The sequence below is a fragment of the Typopeltis vanoorti genome, chromosome 3 (genome assembly GCF_054136105.1).
Source record: "Typopeltis vanoorti isolate ZY-2024b chromosome 3, IOZ_Tvanoo_1.0, whole genome shotgun sequence".
Lineage (NCBI taxonomy): Eukaryota > Metazoa > Arthropoda > Arachnida > Uropygi > Thelyphonidae > Typopeltis > Typopeltis vanoorti.
In genome coordinates, this window is record NC_143551.1 from 152,327,667 (window position 1) to 152,353,065 (window position 25,399).

At 34.5% G+C, this 25,399-nt stretch overlaps 1 protein-coding gene across 2 annotated transcripts in view; it reads right to left on the reverse strand.

The window, feature by feature from the left end:
* Positions 1–1,248: 1,248 nt before the first annotated feature.
* The window catches only part of LOC150108663 (nuclear factor 1 A-type-like), a 299,832-nt gene continuing 275,681 nt past the window's right edge, over positions 1,249–25,399 (reverse strand). For both annotated transcript variants that reach the window (XM_090416139.1, XM_090416138.1), the window contains exons 14-15: positions 19,802–20,042; positions 1,249–1,815 (exon numbers count right to left, since the gene is read on the reverse strand). In XM_090416139.1, coding sequence (XP_090272265.1) covers positions 1,721–1,815; positions 19,802–20,042 — 336 coding nt within the window. In that variant the 3' untranslated portion in view covers positions 1,249–1,720. The remainder of the gene's footprint in view (positions 1,816–19,801; positions 20,043–25,399) is intronic.

Sequence of the window (25,399 nt, forward strand, 5' to 3'; positions counted from 1 at the left end):
ATGATATTTTAGACTAAAAGCATAAATCTGAATATAACATTAGGAAAGTTTTTACCAAAACAATATTACAATGTTATGTATATAAAGATTTACAAAATAATACAGGTATTGTATTAAAATCAATTAAAATAATAATGATAACAGGTAGTTTATATATATTTATTTATGAGCTGATTTCAAACAAAATATAGTCTTCTTTATATAAAGCAATTTGAAATTTTGAAATGATCTCATATTTTAACAGAATCTTTTAGCAAAAAAAATTACTAGCAAAGCATTAGTTATATCAGAAAATTCTGCTTGACTAAAAACTTAAAAACACATTTTATGAAAAAACAAAACTAAATGCAAATATGCACTTAAATTTTTCCACAATTTGTTTCTTCATACTTATGTGGATCTACAATTCATAAGTAACTTACTCTTATATACTGTAACTGTTTTATATAAAAGTTTTAACAAATTCCTAATAAACATGGTATATCATTTCAGTATCACTGCACTCTTTTTGTCATTTTCATAAATTACCAACAGGTCATATTATTCTGTTTATTAAAATAAAGAAGAAATACATCCCCCCCTCCCATAAAGTATAAATTATAGTTATCAGGATGCTTGGTATGAAATACATACATTCATATAAAAATTTTTCTACAAATCAGCAATCATATATTTTTAAGTTTCACAGATCTGACTAGCATCAAATGTATCCCACTGCATGGAAATAAATAACTTAATAGAGACCATTTTCATTCCCACAATAAAATATTGTAATATAGCAGGTAACAGTTTAGGATGAATAATGCAATCTTTTATTAAAAATGAACAAAATCATTCTATATGTCTGTTATTATCTTTTCTCCTTCTTTAAATGTTAATTTTTGCTTTGAACCCACCAATTCAAGTTTGGCAAGTGAAGCTTTGAAATTGGAAAGGTTTAAATCTTAGCTATTCTACCACTTAGGAAATAAAATATTAAGTATTTTACTTTTAAAATTTTTATGAAGATGAATGCTTCAGAGATAAATAGTGCAGCATATTTAAAATTAATATATACAGGTATCTAAGAGTAAGAAGTTACTTATTCATTGTATCAAAGGTATTACTGAACTATACTTTAATATATATTAGTGTAAATTATCACAATATAATTAAAATATATGAAGTCTTGATATGAAAATCTGCCAATAAGTAAATTAAGTTATTAAAAATGAAATTATTTGAAAATATTGTCTTTTATTTGCCCTTTGTAATAACTTATAAATGTAAAAGCCAATAATTTATGAACAATATACCTTTATATTACATTTCTTCTTTGATAAGCCTCTTTTCAATGAAGTTTTCCTACTACTGTACATATGAATAAATGATGTATCACAGTTATCCTTTGGCTACTAACTGAAAACTGTTACTTTGCTATTTTACATGCACTTTTTTTATTATTTTAATATGACAGCCAAACTGGCATAACCCAATGCACCTATACATGATTTGTATTTAATAGAATGGTCAATTTGTGTTATGATTTCATAATATTGCACAACTTTTGCCAACCTGCCCTCTTTACATCCTCAAATGATGTAGTGTGAATTGCCACAAAATGGTGATTTGTCTATATTGCTCCAAGAGTTGCAAGTTTAAGGCCAACTTCAGCTGTTTCTGCTTACAAATATACAACAAGAGCATTTGATGTCAGTTTTTTTTTTTATTATTTATTTTTTTAAGATGACTGTGATTTAGAAGGTGCAGGAGATCCTCCTGTCTGACTACTGGCATCAACTGCTTCAGTGGCGTGGACTACTGTGAAGAAACGGTCTGTTGAGAATAAAGTACTTTCAATATATTAATACAACCACATTGCATGTTATTTAAATTAGCATGTGATGTTATATGTAAATATACTGTGGCACTTGTAACTATGAAAAGCATCTGAAATCATTGCTTATTAAGAAAAAAACCATACAATGAAAAAACGTAAAAAAATTAAAGCATGATATTCTTAAACTAAAGGAAAGAAGAAAAAAAATCGTGGTTATATTTTCAAACACTGGATTAAAAAGGAAAATCACTTTTCTATAAATTTCATTAGACTGAATAGAAAAATGAAAATTGAATATTTTAATAGCAAATAAACTTGAATATAATAATAGCAAGTAAAAACAAATAAAAAATATTTGTTAATACTAGTATGTATTAAAATGCGATAAAACTTAAAAAAAAAAACTGCAAATATAATACATGGTTTATTTATTTTCAGTTACAATCTAGAAATTACTGAACAAAGAAACAAAGAAAAAAAAAAAACAACTAAACCAATATTATACTGATATCGGAGTTCGCGGTATCTCTCAGATACAATTTATCAAATATCATTTTTGTAATCGACTATCATTCTCATCATTGGACTCGAGAAACAAAATTGTGAATGTGAATCTCTTCAACATCTGATGAATTATCCAATTGATATATTTTTCCAGCCATTTTCAATGGTAAATTAAAAAAAACAACTAAACCAATACTATACTCACATCGGAGGTTGCGGTGTCTCTCAGATACAATTTACTATGAAATATCCAAATCTTTACATAACATGTGTTCAACCAAAACTGACTGCATAAATAGTGTGGAATATCACTCGTAATATATGCATGCACAGCTACTCATGACCTCCAAACTATACACTGGATATGTGTAAGAATATTTATATAAATAATTTGTATCTGTGAGATCAGCTGCGACCTCCACAGGGTTAATATAAAAGCACAAAGTAATTGTTTGAAACAAGGCCACACTAAATCAAGGAAGGATTGGAGCTAATGCAGGAGATCATCCACCTGTACACACATGTAGAAAATAATCTTCATATAAAAAAATAAAACAATTTAGTTTTTATAACAGTGCTGCCTCATGGTATAAACAACCAGAGGGAAATAAAAAAAAAATATATTCATTGATCTTGCCAATTTCTATGCTACGTCAACCTCTGTTTACTATCTACTGCCATCAGGGTCAGTAAGAAATAAAAAATCAGGTTTTCAAGAGAAAAAAACTTCTGCTTTCTCCAAATGAGACTAGCTAACTTACCTTTAATTGAAAAAGTGCATATAAAGAACTGAAATATTCTGAGAAATGAGTTTCATGTTTCAGAATATTTAAAGCTTTCGCTTGTCATAATGAGAATCAAACTAAGCGATTTTCCAACTGAAGGACAACATGTCCTGTCATTCCAACTATGCTACAGATGTGCTATAATATATGGAAGTGCTATAAAATAGTGTTTGAAAATTTATCATAGAAAAGACTGCAATTCTGCAACAAGTAAAACAGAATTTTATTTTAGAAACAACAAAGAGCTTAGTAAAAGCATTTCAAATCGTATGCACAATGAAGAAGATTGGAAAATTTATTTGGCAATATTGTCCAATATGTTATGAAAACACAATTGTAGATGCAAGATATGGAGGTAGGATGTGATCAAGGAAATCTCCATGAACTATTGTGTATTAATGAAAATACAGAAAAATCAATTTAGACACACTTAGCTTCAACTGGTTATCGCAAAATTGCCTTATATATTTTCCTCTTCAAAATTCAATTAGTGCAAGAAATGATATAATGGACTGATAAAATGCTCAACATGTTCATGCTAGGCACTGTCTGTAGGAACTTGGTTTATTGTATGTATGTCACTTCCATGTTGGTGGGGGGACACCTTTGAACAAAGTTTATACAGCATGTTAGTTGCAACTTTTCAACAGAATTTTATTTGTGAAATTAGCATCTATAAACTGTCTTAATAATATCAAAAATCTCAAATGCAATTCAAAATGATTTCAAGTCACACACACACACACACACACACACACACACACACACACACACACACACACACACACACACACACACACACACACACACACACACACACACTTCTTTATTTGCTTGAAATATTTACTTTAGATAAATTGTTAGCTTTCTACACCCCAATGATAGCATTATAAATAGGCATTACCACATATTTTTGGTAATGGAAAATTTGAAAGAGGATATCAGAACAAATGTACAGAGTGGCCCATAAGTCACAAAGGGATTTAAAATTTGAATAACTTTTTTCATTTTATTTTTTTTTTCAGATATTCTAACGAACATTTAGGAAATTAATCATGGCAAAGTTCATAACTCAACAATGAACCAAAATCATGCAATTTTATTGAAATTTGAAAATCACCATTTGATTATTTCAACAAAAAGAGCATATCGCCACCAATTACCTGGCCATCATGTTCTCCAGATCTGACAGCTCCCGACTTCTTCCTATGGGGCTACATGTATTAAAAGGGATACATGTGAACATACCCCAGACATTTGAACAGCTGAAGGAGAACATTCATGGAGAAATTAAGGCATTGCAGCCAGAAAGATTAACAGCTGTTCATCATGAACAGCTGAACATGCCACAGAAAGGGCCCGTCTTTGTGAAGCTGAAAATGGAAGGCATTTAAGTGGTTTTCATAACCAATAAAAAAAAAAATCTCCAGGTTCTGTATTTCATTATAACAAAAAGGAATAAAAATAATTGATAAATAAAAAAGTTATTAAATATTTAAATCCCTTTGTGACTTATGGGCCACTCTGTATTTAGCTAGATACTCTGGTATTACAATAAAACTTTTGCTCATATGAATGCAGCATAGTGTCTGAGGGAAGGGTCATGTTTTTCATTATGAAGTGTCATTCCAGTTGTCTATAATTACACTAACTGTAAATATAGTACACTGCATTTAGTGATAAAATAAAACTATTTGTTTTGTAGCATAGTAGTGTCTGTTGGGGATGGAATGTTTTTTATGCAATAGGAATACTTTTATTCCAGCATTCTCGTAGTGAGTAAAAATTCATCTACTCCTGAATAAAAATGAATTTTATATATTATAAAGAAATGGATTATGTCCATTGATCAATAGAATTCTAGCATATGCAAGGTATTTATTAAGACAGAAGAGTCACTGACAACACTTATGTAATGAATGCAGGATTCGAGAAGGGGGTGGATAATTCCAATGATGATTGGAAATTATTTATGTATATATTACATGCAAAAAGTGTATACTGTTCATTAAAAGAAAATTTTTAGAAAACCAAGCAAAATATAAATAACACACAGAAATAAACAAACATAACAAGCACAACAAATTGTACAAGATGATTTGCTACTCCATCAGTTTACAAGTATTCATGCCACACCTAGATGAATCACCTGATCAGCATTATTAGTTTGTTGGATTAGCCCCCACCTATAGTTATTTACTAACTATCGATTTATATATATATATATATATATATATATATATACACATTAAAGATACCAAGCTATTTTAAACCTGGTTTTAATCCATTTCCCAAGTAAGCAAACAGACAAAGTCAAGTTTGTGCCTGCAAATAATGCAAGTCTGGGAGACCCCGCATGTAGTGCAAGTCTTAGGCAACTCATGGCAAAGGTGGAATAAGCTCTGATCACTATTCTTGGTATTTACTCTTAATGCAAAGCACACCTCCTTGAGGAGATGTATGATGCCATGCATTAAAGGCCACTACCCAGACCGTTTCGACCTTTATTGAGGTCTCATCAGTGGGAGCCAGGCTCAGAAATACCAAGGTTTAAGTAATACAGAACTTATAAATATTTTACCAAAACAAGTCACCATAAGGTGCTTTGACCTTATTAAATAAAATTCTCAGGATGAAAGGCACAATAGTGCTGTGTGTGTGGGGAGGGCACAATGTACAGTGTCCTGTTAATATTGTTTAGTTATTTATATTATGAAAACAAATCCCTTTTCCTGTCATCATAACTTCCATTTTTTTAAAAATTATGCCCATCACAAATGCAAACATGCAAGTCTACATTTTATAGGATTTTATAGGATGTAATTCACATATCACATCACAGGTGCTTATTGGATAAATGGGAGGAGATCTCCACATAGTTTTTTAAGGAATGCAGACAACTGACCAAGGCTTCTGACCTAATGTCCAATCCTCACGTTCTTGCAGTGCACCACAATTCGTATAGGCTTAAACCATAATGCAAAGTGATGGCCCTTGTTCTTTTCATCAGGGAACCAGGGAGACCAGCAAAAAGTCAGCTACTGGAACAAATTCCGACTCAACATCAGCAGAGCTGAAGATTGAAACAATCACCATAAGAAACATCAATGGAAAAGAAATGGAACTAGCAGAAGAAATGGATAAGTACTAGTTTGACACAGTAGGTGTTACCAAAACAAAGAAGACAAAAATAGGTGAGATCTTTCTAAGCAACAAACACAAGATGCTATATTCAGGCAATAACAATCAGGGGAAAAAGAAAGAGTAGCTACTGTATTTAACACTAAATATGAAGGTCATTTTATTTGAATGGCAAGCTATATCAAGCAGAGCAACGTGGGCAAATATCACAATGGGGAACTAGACAACAAGACTTATTTGTGCCTATGGTCCCACAGAAGGCTCTACCAAGGAAGAAGTGGAGGAACTTTTTGAAGCAGTGGAGAAAGCAGCTGACATAATGAAAAGGAAAAGTTGGTCCTTGTTGGAGATTTAGACAGTATTATTATTTCAAAGTAAATAATTATGGTAAGTACCTGTTGGACTTCTGTTCAGGACACAGACTAGTTATTATTAACACCATGTTCCAACATAAAAATGTGCACAAATTTGCATGGAGAGAAGATGCAAGAAATAAGAAAAGTTTCAATGACTAAGTTATTGTTGATAGTGATATTTTCCCACTTGTTCAGAACACAAGAATATACAGAGGATTTAAAATTGGAAGTGATCACATTTAGTTTTGAGTAGTATAAATTTGAATTTTATATTGAAAATAAGAGTTTTAAATTGCATCAAAGATGAGCAGCTTTCAGAGTTGAACTATAGACTAAAATATGCAAATATTATTTAAGAAAAAATGGAAGAGTTTGAGATTCAGTGGCAAATCCTGAAGAAAACATTGATTGATTCAGCCAAGTTGCCTACAGTGATTGAAAAATCGGAACTCCATGGTGGACTCGAGAAGATTAAGAGGCAGTCAAGGAAAAGAAGAAAGCGTATAGTGTTCCTTGCAAGTCAGTCATCTTGTGCTCTTAGAGAAAAATGTAAGAAAGCCAAGCACTATGTAAAACTAGCTAAACAAAAGTAATGGGAAGTTTTTGGTAAGAATATAAAAAATAAATATCAGGAAGGTGGCAAAATATTCTACAGGTTACCGAAAAAGCTTAGAAATGGAGTAAAGAGTATATACTACAAAAGGAATCAGAGATGATAAAGGTGACATGAAAACTAAAGATAAAAAGATATTCTAGATGTGTGAATTAATTACTTTGAAAGATTGCTAAATGAAACAATAAATGACAGCATGGTGGTAGAAAACACTCAACAGGAATATATACTGTATATCAATACGGGCAGCCCTCGATTTATGCCGATTCACAATAACACCGGTTGCCTGCGCACGCTTTCTTACTGTAGTGTGGTTGACTGAGAAACGACGCTAGCAGGCACTCTAGTGTTTGAGTGTTTACCGAGCTACTACGACGTATATGTATCAAACCTAGTTTTACTGTTGAATCTACCTAATTGTTCCATTTAATTTTTTTTTATATACATATGTATTTAAATTGCTAACGTACATAATTACATACCATGTCTGATAATAGAAGTGCAGAAAAATTAGCAGAACTTGTGTTAAGAAGGTGCGGAAATCAATCACACTTGAAAAGAAGATGGAGGTAATTCGAAGAATGGAAGATGGGCAGACACGTGCTAATGTCTGTAGAAGTATGAACTTACCTATATCGACTGTTACTATGTTATAAAAAATGCAGATAGAATAAAACAGTCTGTGCAACAATCTACGGCAGCACTAAATGCAAAAGATGTATGTCAAGCAGGGGTAAACTTCATGAAAAAATGGAAAAATTATTATTATTATGGGTGGATGACTTGATTCAGAAAAACATTCCTCTGATGCAGGCTGTTATAACTGAGAAAGCAAAAACAATTTTTGAGGATCTTAAAAAGACAGATGGAGGCAAAGAAACATTTTTAGGAAGCAAAAGTTGGTTCATGAGATTTAAGTCTCGAAGTAAGTGCCACAGTGTCAAATTATGTGGTGAGGCGGTAAGTGCAGATGTTGCGGCAGCGCTGCTTTTCCTAAAGAATTTCAAGACTGTGTAGAACAAGGAAGTTATCCTCCTGATCTCATTTTTAATGTTGATGAGACTGGGATCTACTGGAAAAAATTGCCATCATGCACCTTCATTTCCTGTGAAGAATGTTACGCTCCAGGTTTTAAAGCTGCAAAAGAGAGACTTGTGCTTTTGTTGGGTGCAAATGTCTCCGAAACTTTGAAGTTTAAACCAATGTTCGTGTACCATTCACAGACACCATGTGCCTTCAAGGGTCTAAAAGCCATGCTGCCAGTCTACTGGAAATGAAACAAGAAAGCTTGGGTTACACAAGACATTTTTATAGATTGGTACACAAATTATTTTTGTCCTGCCGTGCTTTGCTTCTGTAAAGAAAATGATTTGCCAGCCAAGGCATTGCTTCTCTTGGATAATGCTCCTGGACCTCAAAACCTTGCTGACGTAAGAACACCATTGGATGTCAAGGTTGTTTACATGCCCCCAAACACAACACTGCTTTTGCAACCGATGGATTAGGGGATTATATCAATCTTCAAAGCTTATTACCTCCATATAACATTTCTGGAAATGGTAAGAGTCTTAGACATTTCAGGAAAAATTATTAAAGACTATTGGCGGTCATTCAATATTTCGAAGGGCATTAACAACATCGAGGCAGCTTGGAACGACATGTCAGTAAAGTGTTTAAAAGGAGCATGGCAAAAACTTCTTCCAGCATTTATGCATGACTTCGATGAATTAGAGCAAGATGAGAATGTTATTGAACATGTTACCAAGCCTGCGTGAGAGGTGGGATTGTACGATATTACAGCTGAAGATGTGACAGAAGTCTTAGAGAGCCATGATAAACCACTTTCCAATGAAGACTTCGATTTACAGCGTATCCTTGCAAGCATAGAGACATTGACTGATGAACTCTGCAAAAAATGGACCACGATGTGGAATGGAGTGCGAATGTAAACAGGAGTGTAATCACATCTATTCGACCTTACACTGAACTCCTTAAAGAAAGAAAAAGAAAATCTAGGCAGTTAAAACTGGATACTTTTTAATTTAAAAAAAAAAAAAAAATGCAGGAGATCTGAAACCAGGAACTTCAACACAGAAATATGTAATATCTTTTCGAAATTTCATATTTTTTGTATATAATTTTGTTTTGTTTACGTTATTAATAATTTTATTTTAACAAATATATATGGATGTATTATCAAAGCTTTAAATATAATAATGTTACACATACTTCATTGTGCAATTTTTTGACTGCATAGAACATAACTTCACAACTCCCATTAAAATTGGGTTTGTTTTACGCCGATTCAGTTTATGCCCGTTTTATCAGGAACAGAACTGCGGCATAAACCGAGGGCTGCCTATACTTGAAATAAACAGCCATTAAAAACCTGAAATGTTAAAGGCAGCTGGAAGAGACGATATTATTATTATTATTATTTACCAGTATCTCCATGCAAGACCAGAGGCTCATCGTGGAAGACCAAACTCTTCCCTTTAAACTCATTCACTCTCAGGGCAAACATAACTAATTCTGGAAATCCATTCCACTTGTTCACTACTCTTCCCAGAAAATATCTAGTCTGCACAGTCTTATTAACCACACTCTTACACAACTTCCACAGATGATCACTAGTTTTCTATTTGTCATATTTTGAAAAATTTTATTTGCATCAATTTTATAAAACCTCAAACGTGTAGAAAGGCTTATGTGTTCGTCGCACGTTGTTTAATTTTGACAGTATACATCAGAACACAGAATTATAAGTAAATAATTATTTATTGACTTATTGGTGTCTGTTGAACGGGGAATATATGAACTGCCTCCAGCAATAGCCAATAACATACGTTTAGATGTGGCCAACATACTAATCCAGTCTAAGCCTCCTAGAAATAATATCCCTCATAAGGAAATCATTGTTCTAAAAGTTACATAATAATAACAACCAGATTTTCATAACAAAAGCAGACAAAGGGAACGCAACCATGGTGATGGACACAACAGAACATGAAATCAAAATGCACACACTTTTACAAGACCAGTCAACATACAAAATTATAGATCGGAATCCCATCAAAACGCAAAAGAATAAGGTGCGTAAATTACTGAAAAAAGTCACTTCCTGGCCTAAAGAAACAGTAAACAAACTCAAGCACTTCCATGTTAAAACACCTAGGATTTATGGAGCACCAAAAATTCACAAACAAGGTACACCTTTATGCCCTATTGTAGATAGTATAAATAGTCCCACATACAATTCTCCCTCCTTTGTCAAAAATTCTGCCCACCTAAAAAGTATTTTAGAATACCATACCTTAAAAATTGTGAGCTTTGATATCACCTCACTATTCACAAATGTACCACTAATTGAAACTCTTAATCTGCTAAAGTTACACTTTCCTCCTGATATGTTTGAACTATTTAAATTCACAATACATGCAGGATATTTCGCATGGAAAGGGAAAATATACAAACAATTAGATTGGACGCTATGGGCTCCACTATGTTGGCAATGTGCTTGCTATTTGGCCACATGGTCCAGGCACATTGGATACATTCTTAGCACATTTAAATAGCCAACATCCAAAAATCCACTTTACAATGGAACTGGAAGCTAATAACAGTCTGCCCTTCCTGGATTCACTAATCACATGTCTTCCAGATGGTTCCTTATCATTCTCAGTTTTTAGAAAACCCACACATACAGGGAGATATTTACACAAACAATCACACCATCACCCTTCTGATGCAGTATGGTATCTTAAAAACACTAACCCACAGAGAGAGAGAGAGAGAGGGCAATCTGTTCCAATGACAATGCTCTTGCTGCTGAACTGGCTCACTTACACCACACCTTCTTAGCCAATGGCTATAATCCCCATAAAATAAACAGAATACTAAATACTCTTAAGAAACCTCTCCCACTATCCAAGGAGAACTACAACAAAACAGTCACCATCCCATACATTAAAGGCACATCCGATAAGATTTCAAGAATTCTTAATAAACATAAACTACGCACTGTATTCAAATATGTGTCAAATTAGCAACTCTCATCCCTTCACCCAAGGACAGCATCTCTCCTTTATCACATCCAGGAGCCTACGAAGTATCCTGCTCATCTGATCAAGCTTACTACGGTCAAACAGGAACAACTGTGGACCTCCGCATCAGTGAACATAAAAGATACATCCGGCACTATCGCTATGGCAAGTCAGGCCTAGCAGACCATGTTTTGGATATCCCTGCATGCAGGATCAACTGGAAGAAAACAAAAGTACTGCACAGAAGCTTTTACAAGTCACAGAGATTATTCTTAGAAGCAACAGAAGTCTTGAAACATACTCCGAATCTCAATAAATATGGCTGTATAAATTTGCCTAAGATTTGGGAGACAGTCATCTTAAGATATAATTAGTTCCTGCTTTCTCTCTCTCTCTCTGTTTTTTTTTTTTTCAAGATAGAGGGCACCTAATTAGGACTTTAGTCTTTATGTTGTTGTAGTTTCGTGTACTGTGACAAACTGTGTTTTCGTGCTCTGAAGATGTTGGTTATAACACCAGCAAAATATCAGCAATAAGTCAATAAATAATTCTGCTTCTTCAACCTTTTGGTTCTGTCCACTGCTGGACGAAGGTCTCCCCCCATGATTTTCCAGATCACTCGGTTTTCTGCCTCTCCCATCCATCTCACTCCTGCAATTTGTTCCAGTTCATCCCTCTACCTTCTTCTTCTTAGTCTTCCTCTTTATCTTGCTCCATCCATTGGTCTCCACTCTGTTGTTTTTCTAGTCAATTTCCCATCACTGCATCTGGCAATATGGTCAGCCCATCTCCACTTAGCCTGTTTAATGTATTTTACAATATCCATGACACCTGTTTGAGATCTTATCCAGGTATTTGTCTTATTATCTCTTAATGTTATTTTTAAAATACTTCTTTCCATGCGATGTTGTGTTGTTCTCAGCTTTTTGTTTAGAGCTTCTGTTAAAGTCCATGTTTCTCCTCTATATGTGTTAGGACAGGAAGTATGCACTGGTCGAAAGCTTTTCTTTTTAGACTCATAGGGATGTCACTTCTGAATATGTCTCTCATTTTCCCATAAGCCATCCATCCAAGGTGAATTCTTCATTCAATCTTTTCTTTGGTGCTCCTCAAAGGATAACAATTGGCCCAAATATACATATGAAGTAACTTGTTCTATTTCATGGTTTTCAACTTTGACAGTTCTATGGTTCATATATTTATTCATCATTTTTGTTTTTTCTCGATTTATTTTTAATCAAATTACTGTGGTGGCTTCATTTAGCTGGTTTAGCCTTTCTTCCAGATCTTCAAGATTATCTGCTATTAGGACAATATCATCTGCAAATTTCAGATGATGCAGCCTTTCTCCATTTATGTTTATTCCTTTTGTTTCCCAATCAAGGCTTCTAAAGACTTCCTCTATTGCAGCTGTAAATAATTTGGGAGATATGATGTCACCTTGCCGGATGCCTTTTTGTATTGGGAACTTTTCACTGTTTTTATATAATTTAATTACAGAAGTTGCATTATTGTAAATATGCTTTAGTATTTCAATATATGGTTTCTCAGTTCCCTGGGTTTCAAGTGCTTTTAGTGTTGCAGATGTTTTAACTGAATCAAATGCTTTTTCATAGTCTATATAGGCCAGGCATAAGGGTTTATTGTATTCAATTGATTTTTCAATGAGCTGTCTTAATGTGTGAATATGGTCTAAAGTTTAGTAATTCTTTCTAAATCCAGCTTATTCACAGGATTGCATTCTCTCTAGTTTAGATTTAATTCTATTATTTATAATTTTTGTGAAATCTTTATATATGGTGGCGAGTAGGCTTATAGGTCTGTAGTTTTTAATTTCTTCCTTATTGCCCTTTTTAAATTAATATTAGAAGTGAATTGTTCCAATTTTTTGGAATTTTTCTCTATTTCAAGCATTTATTAAAGAGTTTAGTCAGCTGTTTGATGACAGAGCTTCCTCCCAGTTTTAAGAAGTCTATCATAATTCCATCTTCTCCTGGGGCCTTTCCATTCTTTATTTCTCGCAGTGCCATTTCCACTTCGCCTTGTAAGATCTCAGGGGAATCATGTTCTTCCTCACTCAAGTTATCCATAGATGATTCTTGGATATCACAGTCTTTGTCTTCATAGAGTTCAGTATAAAATTCCTGAATTCTTTTGATTATTGCATCTCTATTTTTTTTTATAAGTTCACCATTTTTTCCTCTTACAGCAGCTATTTCCTTTGTTCCAACTGATAATGTTTGGACCATATTACTATTGTTTTCTATTGTTTCTTTAATTTTCCTAGTATTATATGATCTAAGTTCATGTTTCATAATTTACGTATAGTTTTACAAATTTTCGCATATTCTATTTTATTGGTGTCATTCAAACCTCTTCTTATCTTCATCAGATCTAAGGTTTCCTGTCTTAGTTTTTCCTCTCTTTGGTGCCTTTTTACACCTCCTATTTCTAGTGCACAATTCAAGATACTGATTTTTAGTGGAACCTGTGGCATAGTAATTAAATAATAAAGTAACAAGTAAAAACCACAGTGAAATCTTTAATTAGTAAAAAGACAGATATTTCGTACTAAAAATAACAGTACATCTTCAGTGTCTGTAATAGGAATGGAATACAGGCAAACGTTCGGTGGATCACCTATTAAAATACAATTGTTACCGCATGCTAGGAAATAATAGAAATAACAAATTCAATTTATTAACATAAATGGTTTTTTACATAAGATAAAAGTCTCCCAGATCTTTGAGAGAGACATACATTCATTTCTATTTAAATTCGGTCGGTGTAAGATAGTTTCACAACTTTCTTTGAATAAGCGTTCATATTTGAATCTGCATCTATGGAGAAGAACTGCTTTATCCCACTGGACACTATGAGTAGAGTCAATACTGTGCTGTGCCAGACCAGACTTCAGAGGTTTGTTATAATCAATATAATACTGATGTTCTTTTATTCTTTTTTTCCAAAGAATGGCCAGTTTGTCCAAAATAAGAGACATCGCATTTGCAAGGTATTTGGTAAACGCCAGCCAAATATAGAGAAGACAGTTTATCCTTTGTAAAAGGTAATAAAGAAGAAATTTTGTTGATTTTAATTTTACTAATTAAAGATTTCACTGTGGTTTTTACATGTTACTTTATTATTTAATTACTATGCCACAGGTTCCACTAAAAATCAGAATCATCATCCTTCACGGGGAAGAGTTTACTAAACTAACAGGAAAATTAGGAAATTTATCAGTTCTACAAGGTAAGTTTCGAGCACGGATTGCCTTCCTCAAAAAGTGCCATGATACTAAAGTTATTCCCACTTTCGCTAGATTTAAAGAAACAATTCGGTCTCCTGGAGCCCACTCTATTTATATACGCGCAAGTTTTTCCTTAATTCGTAATCAACTTTGTACTGCCAAAAAAAGAATTAGCTTCTAATATCAATTCTATATCAGTTCTCGAAGAAGACATTTCAGCTGTACTTAATGATATTGGATATTGTTCTTCGCAAATCAAAACAATCCTTATCCCGGCCTTATGAGAGAAATCTTCAAAATCTTATACAAAAATACAACTCTTTATATAACAAGCAAAAGAAAAACCTTACCTCTGACAGTACGTCTAGAAATAAATGGATTGTAAACATTTCCAATCGACCATTATCCACCGCTGAAACCAGTGCTTTCAAATGGATTTTGCTGTTAATTCTTCGCTCATTCCTTATCTTGATTTCTTACATAATATAGAACGCAATTTGTCAGGACTTCCTAGCGAAGATGCCAACAAACTACGTTTTGAAGTTGCGACTTTGTTATTCAAAAGCAAATTACCTCCATGCAATTTATCAAATGCTTCTTTAAGAAAAGATAATACAATATCCATTTCTAAGGCTGATAAAGGAAAAACTATTGTAATTATGAATAAGAATGACGATGAGACAAAAGTATCCAGCCTATTAGACGACACCACGACCTACCAAGAGATCACAAGTAATCCTACTAATTCGCAAATTAAACAGATAAATAAATTACTTGATGAGGTTATAAGTTGGGATCCGAACTATGTGGATAAAATACGCACCTACTTTGGAGGAACTCCTCGTCTTTATAGACTCCCAAAAATCTATAAAGAAGGCTGTCCTGTACGACCTATGGTAAATTGCATTGACTCTCCAACTTATCGGATTGCAAAAGTATTATCACGTTCCTTAAGTGCTCTCACTGGTCATTCCAGATCCTATATAAAAAACTCAACAGATTTTCTTGAAAAAATCAAGGATATAAAAGTTGCAGATTCTGAAATATTAGTCAGTTTTGACATCATTTCTCTGTTCACCAATATCCCATTAACCTATATAGTCAATTCATTATATGAAGATTACCCTCCAGATATTGCAAGGATATTCGAATATGTCATCCACTCAGGTTATTTCAGTTGGAAAAATAAAATCTACAAACAAATTGAAGGTACGGCCATGGGTAGCCCTCTGTCTCCACCTTTGGCAAACTACTATTTGAAACAATTCGAAGATACTATGTTCTCATCCATTCATCCTCAACCATCTCTTTGGTACCGTTACGTCGATGATGTTTTTGCTGTTTGGTCGCACACTGAAGATGAACTTTTCACTTTTCTACAACGGATAAATAACCTTCACCCACACATTCAATTCACTATGGAAAAAGAAAACTCTGGTACTTTACTATTTTGGACATCCTCCTTACTAGAACGTCTTCTGGTACCTTATCTACAAGCATCTTTCGAAAACCCACTTTTACTGGCAGATACATTCACAAAAAGTCTGCACACCACATGTCTCAAAAATTTGGCTTTCTTAAATCTCTAATTCATAGAGCACATAAACTTTGCTCTTCCCCAATAATCTTACAACAAGAACTTTCCATCATTAAAAAGTTAATGGAATCAAATGATTACAACTCCGATCAAATCCAACAGATACTTGACTCTGATGTTCCAACACCTACAGTTTCTTCAACAGTCTGCAGAGTTCCTATTCCATACATTCCAGGAATCTCAGAACCTATAGGTAGAATTCCGAAAAAGTATCGACTGATTCCAACATATATTCCTATCAACAAAATTTCTTCTTTATTACCTTCTACAAAGGATAAACTGTCTTCTCTATACCAAATACCTTGCGAATGCAATGTCTCTTATTTTGGACAAACTGGCCGTTCTTTGGAAAAAAGAATAAAAGAACATCAATATTATATTGATTATAACAAACCTCTGAAGTCTGGTCTGTCACAGCACAGTATTGACTCTACTCATAGTGTCCAGTGGGATAAAGCAGTTCTTCTCCATAGATGCAGATTCAAATATGAATGCTTATTCAAAGAAAGTTGTGAAACTATCTTACACTGACCGAATTTAAATAGAAATGAATGTATGTCTCTCTCAAAGATCTGGGAGACTTTTATCTTATGTAAAAAACCATTTATCTTAATAGATTAAATTTGTTATTTCTATTATTTCCTAGCACGCGGTAACAATTGTATTTTAATAGGTGATCCACCGAACGTTTGCCTGTATTCCGTTCCTATTACAGACACTGAAGATGTACTGTTATTTTTAGTACGAAATATTTGTCTTTTTACTAATTAAAGATTTCACTGTGTTTTTTACATGTTACTTTATTATACAATTCAAGATAGATTTTGTTAATATTTCATTAGCATCATCGATGGTAGTCGCTGTGTTTAACTTTTTTAGTGCATTTTTGAGTGATTCTCTATAACAGCTGTTATTGTGGTAGAGGTTTTGTAGATTCACTAAATTGGACTTTTTTCTTACGAGCTTATTCCGTTCCCATTTTTTGTTGATCCATACTTTTGCCCTTACTAGTCTGTGGTCACTTCCTGTATTAAATCTATTAAGCACTTCGGTATTATTTGAAGTCTATTTCATTGCAAGTTTGTCCATTTTTGGTTGATTTTCTTCTTGAAAAAGCTGTTCATAATAAAAAGGTTATTTTCTTCTGCGAATTCAATAAGTCTTTCACCTCTTTCATTCCTTTGTCCAAATCCAAATTTACCGATGGAGTTCAGATGGTCATCTCTGCTTCCAATCTTGGCATTAAAGTCACCCATTATAATTATGTAGGATTCTTTAGAATTATTTAATGTGGATTCTAATGTTTCATAGATATATTAATTATAAGTTAATAAATAATTAGTAACTTATAATTTCTGTGTTTTGATATATACCGTCAAAATTAAACAACATTTATAAAACCTCTTTAATATCTTATAAGTTTCTATCATGTCCCTCTTTTTTGCCTATCAGCTAAATTTTGTAACTCCCACATACCTTCAACTTATCCTCATAGGAGCATTCCACATACCTGACACCTGCTTGGTTACTTGTCTCTGAATCTTCTCTACCACCTGCTGATCTCTAAAAAACCCAGGTGATCAAATCTACAATAGTCAAGATGTAGTTGAATCATAGCCTTATAAAGAGGGATCATAACTTCCCTATTTTTCCTTGTTAGCATTTTTTACATCCAAGTATTTTGCCACTGTTTGCAATATGCCCTTTGAACTTTGAATCTTGTCTGCTATCAACCACAAATCGTTAACCTCTTCATTTTCCTGCAATCTATTACCATCACAGCATGCAACCTTTTCAACCCAAATGCATAACCTTACATTTTGCAACATTAAATTGACGACCATTATCCTTCTCCCACAATGCTAATTTATTTAAATCATCCTATCTACATCATCATTATCAACTACTGCCCTCCCCAGTTTTGTCTCATCAGCAAACAACTGAATCCCCTCCGTGCAAAATCTTTTTCTATATCAATGATATACAAATTGAAGAGTAGTGGCCCTAGTATAGAACCCTGAGGCACTCCACTAATTACCCTCATTCCCCTAGATTATGCACTTAGATTATCCACTCCATCATATACTACTTTCTGGTGTCTGTCTGCCACTCATATCCTTGCTATTAGCTTCATATCTATTCCCATTTGATCCAACTTTTGTAATAGTTTTCCATGTGATATTCTGTCAAATGCATTTGCAAAACCAACAGTATCATGGTATAGTTATTTCCTTCACCAATTCGCTACTTCCGCATTCCATTCTCCAGAACACTTTCGTTATCTTTCCATAGATAGTTAATATAGGTGACTCCATTTTCCCACTTTCCACATGACTCACATTTATTTCACTTAAACACAAAACATTTAGAATGCACTCTTTCTTGACACTCACACTTTCATACCATAACCCATTCACTCTTGGAATGAATACATAGAACATACACCACATCATAAAAATCCCTCATGCTAAACTCATATTCAACCAGAAATGCTCAAATATGGAGGTATAAAAGTTTTACAGTGGTTACACTGCAGAATTCAGAAGGCCTGGTCACAGGGTTAAATTCCAGATGATTGGAGTAGAGCTCTCATAGTATCCAACTATATGAATGTGAGAATTACAGAGGAATTTTCCTGCTGAGTGTTCCTGGTAAGATTTATGCAAGTATGTTTGAGAAATGGCTAAGAAAAATTGTGAAAGGGAAACTTGGAGAGAAACAAACTGCATTCACGTCAAATTAAAGTTTTCAGTATCAGATTTTCACTTTAAGACAAATAGTTGAGAAATCTTGGAAATATAACAAGGATCTGTATTTAAGTGTTGTAGATCTGCAAAAGGCATATGACAAGGTGCCAAGAGAAAAGCTGTTCAAAATATTGTAAATATGGAAATTATATCAATCAATACTTAATATTTGAGTTTTAAGTCAGCAGTTAGAATTGAAAGGTGTATAGGAAGATGGTTTGTGTTAAATCAGGTGTGAGACAAGAGTATACATTATCTCCACTGTCATTCACCATCTATATGGATTGTATTATGAAGGAAAGTGGTATTAAACCTGATATCAAATTTGAAGATGTTCATCTCAGCTGTTAACTTTATGAAGATAACATACTTTCTAAATAAATCTAGCAGAAGTCTGCAGGATTCTATGACTAAATTAAATAACTGTGGTAATAAATTTGGTATGAAAATCAGCAATTAAAAGAAAAAGATAATAAAAGCAGGCAGAAACATTGAAAACATCAACTGCATCATGAATGGGAATTCATGATGCAGTTGATGAATCAGACTTGTGTTAGGTATTATCACCGCAAAGGGTATCATTTTGAAAAAACAGTGGTGGTAGATATTTTTTTAAAATATATATCATCATTGTTTTTGGATATAATTTTTCATAAATGTTTTATATTGCAAGAAAAACTACCAACTGTTATTTGCAATTTTTGTTTTTGTTAAATATCTATCAAGTTATAAGAACTTTTTCATAACTCTGCATATTGATACAGAAAAATTAAAACTCATTTTGAATGCTAACTGGTTTGCTAGGGGGAAAAATTATAATATCCTGACTGTTTTTGTATTATATTCATAATCCTTTTTAACAATTAATAAGCTGTTATTGTTATTCCATAAATTGCAAAATAATAATAATAATAAAATATTAACAAGAAAATCGATAAAATAATACCTTCAGCACCAATGATGTGTGGAGGATCAGCATCAGGATTGGTTCCGGGTATAAGTCCTACCATCATGCTATAATCTATGTTTTCATCCAAGGGAATAAAGGCACCACTCCATCGAGGTATGGGTGTGGTACGAGGTGTAGAACGTGGGGTAGTTACAGGTGAAGTAAATAAAGAGAGGCTAGTGGGACTAATCACTCCACTTAAGCCACTTACAGGGCTGATGTTGGGGTATGAGAACAACTGCAATATAATTTAAAAACATATAAACTGATATTCAAAGATTTATACTATTATAGTATTCTATAATAAGTTTAGTTTAATCCTTTATCCAAGTGTGAGCAAACAAAGTTTGCACCTGAAAGTATCTTCAGGACTGGGGTAGGGTAGTGTAACATCAGGCAACTCGTTGCAAAGGTGGAGAAAGCTCTCATCACTCCTATCTCAGTATCTCCCATAATGCAAAGCACATCTCCTTGCAGATATGTGTAATGCTATGCATTAAGGCAAGGACCACTACCCATACCGGTTTTGACCTTTATTGAGGTCTCGTCAGTGGGAGCCAGGCCCAGTAGTGGAGATACAAAGGCAGAAGCAATGAGAAGTCATCCTAACCTATAGGAGTTGCCAAAGGGTGTGCAACCTTATTATTAAATTACTCCGGATTCAGAGAAAGTTGTTGAGAGTTTATTTTTCACTTGGTTAGACTATAATAAGTTTAGTTTAATCCTTTATCCAAGTGTGAGCAAACAAAGTTTGCACCTGAAAGTATCTTCAGGACTGGGGTAAGGTATAATAAATTTAGTTTGAGCCTTTATCCAAGTGTGAGCAAACAAAGTTTGCGCCTGAAAGTATCTTCAGGACTGGGGTAAGGTGGTACAACACCAGGACACTCCTTGCAAAGATGGAGCAAGCTACCAACACTCCTATCTCAGTATCTCCCATAATGCAAAACACATCTCCTTGCAGATATGTCTAATGTTATGCATTAAGGGAAGGGCCACAACCCAGACTAGTTTCGACCTTTATTGAGGTCTCTTCAGTGGGAGCCAGGCCCAAGTGGAGATACCAGGCAGAAGCATTAGCAGGTCATCTCTACCTATAGGAGTTGACAAATGGTGTGCCACCCTTTTTTAATAAATTACTCTGGATTTAGAGAAAGATGTTGAAAGTTTATTTTTCACTTGGTTAGAGTATAATAAATTTAGTTTAATCCTTTATCCAAGTGTGAGCAAACAAAGCTTGCGCCTGAAAGTATCTTCAGGACTGGGGTAAGGTGGTACAACACCAGGGCACTCCTTGCAAAGGTGGAGCAAGCTACCAACAATCCTATCTCATCTTCAGGACTGGGGTAAAGTAGTGCAACAGCAGGCAACTCGTTGCAAAGGTGGAGAAAGCTCTCATCACTCCTATCTCAGTATCTCCCATAAAGCAAAGCACATCTCCTTGCGGATATGTGTAATGCTATGCATTAAGGCAAGGGCCACTACCCATACCGGTTTCGACCTTTATTGAGGTCTCGTCAGTGGGAGCCAGTCTCAGTCCTGAAGATATTTTCAGGCGCAAACGTTGTTTGCTCACACTTGGATAAAGGATTAAACTAAACTTATTATAGTCTAACCAAGTGAAAAATAAACTCTCAACATCTTTCTCTGAATCCAGAGTATTTTAATAATAAGGTTGCACACCCTTTGGCAACTCCTATAGGTTAGGATGACCTCTCATTGCTTCTGCCTTTGTATCTCCCCTACTGGGCCTAGCTCCCACTGACGAGACCTCAATAAAGGTCGAAACCGGTATGGGTAGTGGCCCTTGCCTTAATGCATAGCATTACACGTATCCGCAAGGAGATGTGCTTTACATTATGGAAGATACTGAGATAGGAGTGATGAGAGCTTTCTCCACCTTTGCAACGAGTTGCCTGATGTTGCATTACCTTACCCCAGTCCTGAAGATACTTTCAGGTGCAAACTTTGTTTGCTCACACTTGGATAAAGGATTAAACTAAACTTATTATAGTCTAACCAAGTGAAAAATAAACTCTCAATATAGTATTCTATAAAACAAAATTTTATAAACAAACATATTTCTGAAGCATATCTACCAACTAACATCTGTTTATTTATAAATAAATCAAGATAGAAAAAAGTGTATAAAATTTATTTACTCAGAGTTCATAAAGACATTCTTTACAACAGTGTGTTGAGCACACATGCGTGTGCGCGCTCGCGCACACACACACACACACACAAATACAGCTCTTATATATAAAATGAAAAATTTTAATTGACTGATATGGTGCTAAATCATATTTAGATAATGAAATTTAATGATATCTCTCATATATAAATGTAATCAAAATTCATTATTCAAGAGATGAAATGTGTCCAACATTGTTCCAATACTATAATTTTACTGGCAGAGAACATTTTTATACCAAATTATCATTACAGACAGCTTCTAAGAAACATTAATCTGTTTATGCCAGATCATACAACACACAAAGCAAAACACATCACACAGCAAAAACACAGGAAAGTTTTACTTTCCTACATGTGATTTCCTGTGCTTTTAATTAATGAAATTTAATTCATTTAATTATTATTAATATTAGATCTCCATGAAGTCAAAGGGATCGTTATGGAGTTTCTTAATGTCATGCATACAAAGCTCTGATCTCCAGTCAACAGATTGCAGGTTCGAATCCTGCTGGTTGGGGGGGGGGGTACGATTCTCTTTAAGTGGTAAATGCTTATGGTGGATACCATTACAGGGCACTGTTTCCAGCTGAGGAACAGACTTGGGACCCATAATCAAGTTTTGATCTAATCAGTGCATGGTACAAAGGGAGCAAAGAAAATCTGTCAGCATCCCAGGAGAAGGAAGCGCTAGATTGCAAAGGATGTTCATCATTTTATAGCACTTATCTCACAACTGGCATATGTGAGGAAGGAAAGAAAGTTTCTTGTCAAATATGAGTTCCAAGAATTTAGCTTCTGTTGCAACTGGGATTAATTGTACATTTGTCAGTCCGAGTTCTGGTTCAGAATGAAGACCATATCTGTGGAAAATATGCACAGTCTTTTGTGGTGAAAATCTGAATCCACTTTCAAATACTCATTTTAGAAGACTGTCAATGGCTTGCTACAGTCGTTCTATGGCCTTCATATTACATGAATGACAGAAGATGGTAAAGTCATCGACATAAAGGACATCACTTACAGTAGGGAAGAGAAAGTTGTTCAATCATTAAGTTAGCCTTGATTGCAAAAAGCATGACACTAAAAACTGACCCTTGTGGGACTCCCTCCTCTCTTTGGTGCACACAGTAGATAATTCTCACTAGTTGATAACAGATGTTTAATCATCTCATAATAGATGTTATAAGGGAAAATATTATTTGTTATTTTTCTGCTTTGCATTTATGGGCAAGGAACTTAGGGGGGGGTTAAGGAGATGCTGCTGATATTTTAGCAATTATCTCTAAGAGAGTTGGCAATTGCTGTTGGGCTGCAATTGTGGATCCATTATGTTCAAGGATGAGAGCTGATGGGTAAGGTATCTGGCCTTCATTTGCTGGATTTTATACCAGACTTCTTGGTTGCTCTTGTTGTGTATTGGATCCAGGATTTGTTTTGGCTTTGATGATTGATATGTCTTTCTCAGTCACGTTTGAAAGCAATGAGGTCTGTGGTCTCATATCTCCATGCTTTCTTCTGAGCTCTACTGGATGCTGTGCAATCATCATTCCACCTTGGCTTAGGGAAATGTGGAAACCAACTAGATGCTTTAGGAATTGCAGTTGTTGCAGCTTATGTAAAAAAACACTATGTCATGTGGTTCCCTGCATCACTGATAGGAGATGAGTGGACTGTAGCAGAATCGAATTATACTAAAGTAGAGAACATGGATCAGTCAGATTGCTCAAGTTTTAATTGTGATATCCATGATGTAGTGCATGGTCGCCCATATAAAAAGGTAGATATGACAAGAAAATTATCACTCCCAAATTAGTTGTCTTTCATTTCTCACTTGAACAACGGAAAGAGGGAGGGTGAGCAGACGATTAAGTCAATGGAAATGAATGTTCAGATAGGCATACAGAAGATGTTATTTCCTATATTCACAAGGGAAAGATTACTGTTGAGCTTATGTATATGCAACAAATCTTCCTCTGATAGTTGTTCAGGCATTACCCCACAGTTTTGTGTTTAAATCCTCCATTAAAAATGTATGTGTGTGTGTGGGAGGTGGGGAGTGTAACTACAATATGACACCATCAAGGTCATCTTGAGAAATATCTGTAGCTGCATACAGATGCAGCATAGTGTTTTAACAGTTCTGACTGAGAGTCAGATGGCAACCAACTACAAGTCTGTATTAAATAGGACTTGCTGAAAGGGGTGTTGTCTACTAGGATACAAACTCCTCCATGGGCAGGCCCATAACCTGTCCAGTCCTCACAAACAATAGTTACATTTCATAATGCCAGATTGTCACAAGGCTTCAGGTATGTTTCCTGTAGGCATAAGCATATTAGTTTATACCTCTGAAAGAGAGAGAGCCTTCAGATCACTGATGGTTTGACAGAATCCATGACAATTCTATTGTAGAAATGAAAGCATTATTTCTTTTTGGGCCTTTGATTTTTTTCTTTTTTGGAAAATTGTAGATGGCTAGTGTCCATCATTTCTTCTTTATCAAGAAAAATATCCAAGACATTGTCAAACTGGACTACCTCTAGTGCACTAGGGTACATTTAATTGTTTATTCTTCTTGTGGGGAACGGACGTGTCCACATTATCTATTAATGGGCGTGAAGCAATATTTTTGTTCCTGTGCATATTTCACTATTCTTTAATAAGTGGATTTTCATGCAGTGGAACCATTTCTGGAATGTCCTCAGGAGTGAATCTTTATTGATTTTTCTCTTTGATTCATTCTAAGGAGACAATGAGCAAGTCAAACTGTTCAGGGATGTTGCAGTTGTGAGAAGGTGGAATTGATTTATAATGATATCAATTCCACCTTCTCACAACTGCAAGGTGAGAAGGTGGAATTGATATATAATTATTATTGTACTGGCATCTCCATGGAGTCTGAAGACACATCATGGGAGATCCAAATTATCCACACAATCTATCATACAATCCCTTGAACCCATTAACAAACAAAGTGATAACAACTGACTCTGGTAACCCATTCCATTCATTCACAAATCTAGTCCTCATGTCCCCACTAACTACACTTTTACTCAACTTCCCGGGATAACCACTTGTTCTCCCCTCCTCAGCGAAGTGCTGAAATATTTCCCCTGCATCAAACTCTTTAAGTAACTTAAATATTTCTATCATATCATCTTTTTTTTTGCCATGAACCAACTTCTGCAGTCTACACAACCTCAATCTATCCTCATAGGGAATGTTCCACAGACACTCATCACATTAGTTGCTCACTATGAATCCTCTCCACCACTACCTCATCTGATGAAACCCAGGAGACTAAGACCTGAGCACAATAATCCAGATGTGGACATATCAAGGCCATATAAAGAGGAATAACAACTTCCTTGTTAGTGTATTCTTTAACAGCCAGGTAAT